The sequence below is a fragment of the Bombina bombina genome, chromosome 3, assembly GCF_027579735.1.
Source record: "Bombina bombina isolate aBomBom1 chromosome 3, aBomBom1.pri, whole genome shotgun sequence".
Classification (NCBI taxonomy): Eukaryota; Metazoa; Chordata; class Amphibia; order Anura; family Bombinatoridae; genus Bombina; species Bombina bombina.
In genome coordinates this window covers 499,012,599-499,019,225 of record NC_069501.1, presented here as the reverse complement: position 1 = coordinate 499,019,225, position 6,627 = coordinate 499,012,599, and the positions used below count along the sequence as shown (strand labels likewise).

Genomic DNA, 6,627 nt, shown 5'->3' with positions numbered 1-6,627 from the left:
TTTGTCGTTTACTCTGGACACAGGAGAGGTCAAAAGGCTTCGGCTACCTCTCTCTCTTTTTGGCTTCGTAGCATAATACGCTTAGCCTATGAGACTGCTGGACAGCAGCCTCCTGAAAGGATTACAGCTCATTCTACTAGAGCTGTGGCTTCCACCTGGGCCTTTAAAAATGAGGCCTCTGTTGAACAGATTTGCAAGGCTGCGACTTGGTCCTTCGCTTCACACTTTTTTCAAAATTTTACAAATTTGACACTTTTGCTTCGTCGGAGGCTATTTTTGGGAGAAAGGTACTTCACCGCAATGGTTCCTCTGTTTAATGTTCTGCCTGGTCCCTCCCTTCATCCGTGTACTTTAGGCTCTTGGTATTGGTATTCCATAAGTAATGGATGACCCGTGGACTGACTACACTTAACAGGAGAAAACATAAATTTATGCTTACCTGATAAATTCCTTTCTCCTGTAGTGTTAGTCAGTCCACGGCCCGCCCTTTTTTTACGGCAGGTCTAAGTTTTAATTAAACTCCAGTCACCACTGTACCCTATGGTTCCTCCTTTCTCGTCTGCTTTGGTCGAATGACTGAGTATGATAGTGAAGGGGAGGAGCTATATAGCAGCTCTGCTGGGTAATTCTCTTGCAGTTTCCTGTTAGGCAGAGATATATTCCATAAGTAATGGATGACCCGTGACGACTGACTACACTACAGGGAGAAAGGAATTTATCAGGTAAGCATAAATTGTTTTTTTATTAGGCCCATAAGTAGAACATCACAAGATGGAGTTTCAGATATTCAGCCCTTAATCATGCCTTATTTACTTTATAGCAACATTACATATAAAGGGATAAAGCAACTCATCTAAATCTTGAAGCAACATCCCTAAAAACTATTCACATAAGTAATACAAACATAGTGGCCACTAGCGGCTCCGTGTAGTAGCTACAGCATACTAAATTACGCAACAAACCTTAAAATTACATACTATTAGCCATCTTTAAAATTTTACAAATGGGCAAACAAACTATTAGTGCAGATAAATACATAAACCTTAAAACAACACAAGCTTTACAAGGAATGCAGTTGTATAAGCTCATTTTATTTTGTAATACAAAGACTTCATGTTCATATGAAAGCCAGATTTTTTTAGTACAGTGTCCCTTTAACTCATTTGTACTTGAGAATGTGATAACAGCAAAAAGGAGGTAGTTAGACTATTATTAAGGGCTGAGGAAACTAAAGAAATGATGGAGAAAGATGATAAAGTGAGTCAATTATGGAATAAAGACTTAGCACTAATTTTACAGAAAATAAAACGTCAGAAGCTGGTTTTGGGAGGCGGAGATAGTATTCGAGGCTAATGCAATTGAAATCAAATTATAATTGTCCTATTTTTTCATAGCTCACCAATGCTGGGGGATGATGTGGTGGTTTTCTACAATGACAAAGGCCTCATTTGCCTCCATGCTTGAGATGATGGCGGCTGCACGTGAAGGAGTGGAGGATAACAGCCCACTAATGTACCACATATCACTGGTCGATCTCCTTGCTGCTTGCGCTGAGGGGAAGAATGTTTACACTTGAGATAAAGTGCACATCTCTTCTACCTCTATGAGGGATGTTGTACGGGTTGTTACTCATGAAGACTGTATCACTGAGGTTAGACATATTATTACTGGTATGCAGTCTCTATGAGTGGTTGCATTGACATATTACATATTTATTATTCCACCACTAACGCCATATTTATTTACAGGTGAAACTGTCCTATGTAAATTTTGTGAAATCATTGCTACGTGGACACAGAAGTAGAGATGAAAGAGATTTACACCAGTAACCACATCTGATTCTGTTTGAAAACTTCATTTTAGATATGGCTCGTGTAAGTTTTATAGGAAATAGAAATACCTGCAGAAGGGCGAGTTAATGAGACATATAGTAAAAAAAAAATGTGTACTAGCTTATGAGCTCCACAGTATTTGTCACTGAACAAAAAATTAAATGTGTAGTAATAATAAAGAGAAATTAAACTCATAATTGAATCCTCTATTAAAAGTTATATTATTTTATTTACCTTTTTCTTTTCGTAAAATGATGATGGTCCACAGTCCTCCATAACATATTAGATATATTTCCCACCAACTAGGAGGAGGTCAATAACCCATACAAGAGCTTTAAAACCCTCCCGTCTCTCATCTCTCTCTTAGTTTTGTTTTTGGCCTTGTAGGAGATGGTTGAGAATAGAGGTGTTTACGTCTGCTTGCTTATGGATTACAAATTGGGGAGCTCAGATCTATGTGAGACCCAGAGTACATGGGGAGTATCATTACAAAGAAGAAAGAAAAGACTCTACAACAGGAACTGAATGATACAGGAATATACCCTGTTATGTGCACAGCATTTCCTTAATGGGACTCTTCAGCCATAGGAAGTTGGCTAAACATCCTGAGATTCAGAATTTTGTTCTGGCGTTAGTTAGAATTAGGTCACTGATGAAACCTATTTTACCACCTAAATCTGAACTTACTTTTCTCTATATACAAGTTCTTTTCTTGAACCATTGCGATTTTAATGATATAACTATTATATTGGAAGGTACTCTTTTATTTTAGCAATCTCTTTAGCATAAGGAGTTTCTAAATTGTTAACTTTGTATGTGGTTGTACAATCCTCACTATTCACAAGGTGAAGGCTATACTTTGTACTAAATATGATTTTTCTTCCTAAAGAAAATAACCAATCAAGAGGTTGTTTTTCTTGCATTGATGATGGTCCACAGGCCCAGCACGTTTAAATTTTTGGGCAACAGTTCTAATGACACCTCTACAGACCCTACTTTGCCATTCCTACCTTTCTTTCCTATTCTCTACCGGCTATACTTTAAACTAAGAGAGAGAAGGGAGATGGAAGGGGATTTTAACCTCTTGGCATGGATTCTTGACCTCACTACTAGTGGCGGGAAATATATCACATATGTTATGGTAGACTGTGGACCATCATCATTCCGAAAGAAAATAATTTATCAGGTAAGCATACATTTTGTTTTTTCTGCAACGTCTGAAAATTGTGCTTTCTTTTCTCCCCCCCCCCTCCACTAGATAGCCTGTGTAAAAATAAAATTATTTAATCTTTTAGAATTTAAAATTTTTAAACAAATTATCTTATTTTTATGATCAATTTAAAGGGGTTAATGATAGTGATTGCAACAAATGTTATGTATCTGAAACGACAGGGGGAGTGTGACTTTTTGTTTAAAAATTAAAATGTAACAAAATACAACATTTTATTTTACAATGGAATGTCCCTTTAAAGGGACATATCACTCAAAAATTGTCTGCCGTGCATAAGAAAGCAGCTGTAAACATGTAGTGTGTGTGTATATATATATATATATATATATAGATATACAGGAAGTGCCCAATGTGTGATCTGTTACCTGGGACGATGCATTGCTCATTGCTGATAGGGACAGCTGCCACGGTAAAAAGAATGTTTATTTAGCACAGGACTATAAATTTAAAATAAAAACCAAAGCTCTATAATATGTTTTGAAACATGACAGAAAATATTGTGGAATGTGTCTATGTAATCAAGGGTTTTGCAATATAATGTTTGGAGCTAAATATTTATGCAATTTGTGGTTAACATACATGTATGTATTACTCAGTGTTTTTTTGGCACTTCCAATTTTCCTTTAAATCTTTTAGGTCTGTAACAAAAGAGATTAAACGTCTTCCGGACCAAACTCTTGAAAAATATATGTAATTACAGTGGTCTGGAAACCATAAGATCGTTCTTCAACTCGCCCTTCTCAGAAAACAGCACATCACTACAGGTTTGTGCCCTGGTATAATTAAAGGAAGGTCATGTGACATATTTTAGTAAACACATAGTAAATGTTTATTTTGTAGTAATGTTTGTTTATTATGGCCCAATATAAACAACTTGAACACATTAAGTCAAAAATCTGTTCACAGGTTAGGAATTCTCCAACTAATTCTTTTTATATTAGATAGCAGATACCCTACATTACTAAATATCCTCATTAGGCCTATTTTATGCACAACGTTTCACTTGTACAAAATCATTTGGAAGCAATAATGTGTAAGAACAAATTAACAATCATTTTAAACAAGTAGTAAGTAATTATGTCATTTCAGGGAAGTGAAATCCAAGTGCTACTGAGCATAGAATTATTTTTTAAGGAAAATCAGGTCTCCTATTCAGCTATTTGCAAAAACTAATGTTTATCTTTAAAATATTGAATAATCTCAGAAAAAGTTAATTAAAAAATTTAGTCAAGATTATCTGTAGTCAACAAATCCAGTTGCCGTATGTATTGTCTCCCTAACACATAGATTATTTAACCAATAAATCCAGTTATGGGTTAGATCTAAATTGATGAAGAAAATGGAACAGCTACACTCTGTTACCTAATCGCAAATGAGTGACAGAAATATAGGCAACATCTCTCTTTAAATTCACTTATCAATATTGGCGTCCACTGACTTACTTAAAATAATGTGGCGGCACAAGTAGATATTATTAAAGGGACACTGAACTCAAAATTTTCTATCGTTCTCATGGTATCTTTATTGAAATGCAAGAATGTAAGTTAGATCCCGGCCCCATGTTTTGGTGAACAACCTGGGTTGTTCTGGCGGATTGGTGGATAAATTCATCCACCAATAAAAAAGTGCTGTCCAGAGTTCTGAACTAATTAAAATACTTAAGATGCCTTCTTTTTTAAATAAAGATGACAATAGAACGAAGAAAAAATGATAATAGGAGTAAATTAGAAAGTTGCTTAAAATTGCATGCTCTATCTGAATCACGAAAGAAAAAATGTGGTTTCAGTGTCCCTTTAAGATCAGATAAGGGCTGGTTGTGTTATCGATGCAACTTATAATGAACCACTAAATGATGCATAATCTAATTAAAGGGACATTAAACACTAAAGGGCATTTCATGTACTTCCCTCTACTTATGGGCACCACCAATTTGGAACCTAGTTTAACTGCAGGTACCTGAAGGATAGTTGCTGCAGATGTGGGTAACCAGATCAATACTGGAATGCAGTGAAAGCTAGATTTCAACATTGTGGCAACCATGAGCTAGAAGTAGGTGGGGAAAAACATAATACCATGCTTATAAAATGTATTTAGTGTTTAATGCCCTTCAAAAAAACATAAATCTTACAAAGAGGAAAAGGTTTTATTTACACAATTAAAAAAACAAACTGAATTACCCGCCTGAACTTATTTAAGGATTTGTGATTAATTTTGTTGGTTTTGTCCCTGTAGACTCATCAAACCATTGTGGTTCAACTTCTCCAGTCATCTACAACGACTTCTGGAATGTCGTGGCTTCAACAACAATATAAGGGATCAGTGGAAGCCTGTATACGAGCTTTGGCCATGGTTGGTAAGTGACTTAGTGACAGAGCTCACTGAAGTTTATCTATATCCACATGGGGTTTCAAGGAAAAAGACTAATTCTTTTTTATTAGCACATAATAATTGATAGGGAAATTATGGCATATGATTTAACTTCATAGTTTCATGCTCTTGTAGAGTTAATTGTCCAATTGTGTTGCCTCAGATACATGGAAATATAAGGAATGTAGCTAGCAACATCTGAACTGAATATCACTTCTTCAAAGACAGTAACAGCCAGGGTCACAACTTATTCAATTGGATACATTGTCATTTTGATTTCTGGAGGCTTCAACTTGTTAACTTTACTAAATAGGGCTTATCACTATCTGCAGAACAGTCAGTAGTGGCAGAATGATGTTAGCAACTGCCAATTCTAGATATAAGAATAGATCTTGCTAACCATGTTCAGTTTGAAAGCATTGTGCTTTACTTCCAGTATAATTGCCTCATTAACTTATCATTTAGGCTACTGGAAAGCACAAGGGGAATGGAGTTAAGTTAACTGGGTTGAGAACAGTGTCGTAACCCAGCTGGGACAGGGCCTAGCCTTCTAAGGGACCCGACCAATCTAGCCCTACAGTAACTATGACATTATGACACATTATTTCAGGCCAGTTATTCAAACATTGAATTATTTATTTAATTTAATATCTAATAACACTCATTTACAATACACTAGTGCTTTGGAATGGGTGTTGTTGAAATGGTGCGGGCATCCACAGACATTGTCCTAGGGCCCAGGGAGGGTCAACGTATGTCCCTGGTTTAGAACATTTGGACATATCTATAGATCACATGTTCCTGGATCTAGGGTTTAAGAGCTATACTGACATGGTATACTTGCACAGACATTTCTCAACATACAGATCTTGCATGCCAAGTCATAGCCGATGTGCAGGAAGCCAATTGACTCCCTGCTTTGTTACGTGACACTTCCACGGCTGCTTGAAACAAAGAGGGAAGCTGTAATACAACATAGAATGTCTTAGAAATACAGACTACCCATAAATAGTTTAATTTGGTTAGCCAAAGGTAAGAGTATATTCAGGATACATAGAGGTTTTTGCATATTTAAGAGTCTCTAAAATATCCCTCCTGAGGTAGAGCTATGGCTTACCATAGCTGTACAAGCAGAATCAAATATTAGCAATACCAATGCATTAGGGAACTCTGGGTAATTGTGTATACAGTACTTCT

General features: G+C 36.2%; 1 protein-coding gene across 1 annotated transcript in view; it reads left to right on the top strand.

Moving 5' to 3' along the window:
- ITPR3 (inositol 1,4,5-trisphosphate receptor type 3) overlaps positions 1-6,627 on the top strand; it is a 579,835-nt gene that overhangs the window by 401,727 nt on the left and 171,481 nt on the right. The window contains 11 exon segments of the mRNA XM_053706861.1: positions 1,395-1,406; positions 1,408-1,437; positions 1,439-1,573; positions 1,575-1,604; positions 1,607-1,651; positions 1,749-1,775; positions 1,777-1,834; positions 1,837-1,874; positions 3,700-3,763; positions 3,766-3,827; positions 5,296-5,416. Coding sequence (XP_053562836.1) covers positions 1,395-1,406; positions 1,408-1,437; positions 1,439-1,573; positions 1,575-1,604; positions 1,607-1,651; positions 1,749-1,775; positions 1,777-1,834; positions 1,837-1,874; positions 3,700-3,763; positions 3,766-3,827; positions 5,296-5,416 — 622 coding nt within the window.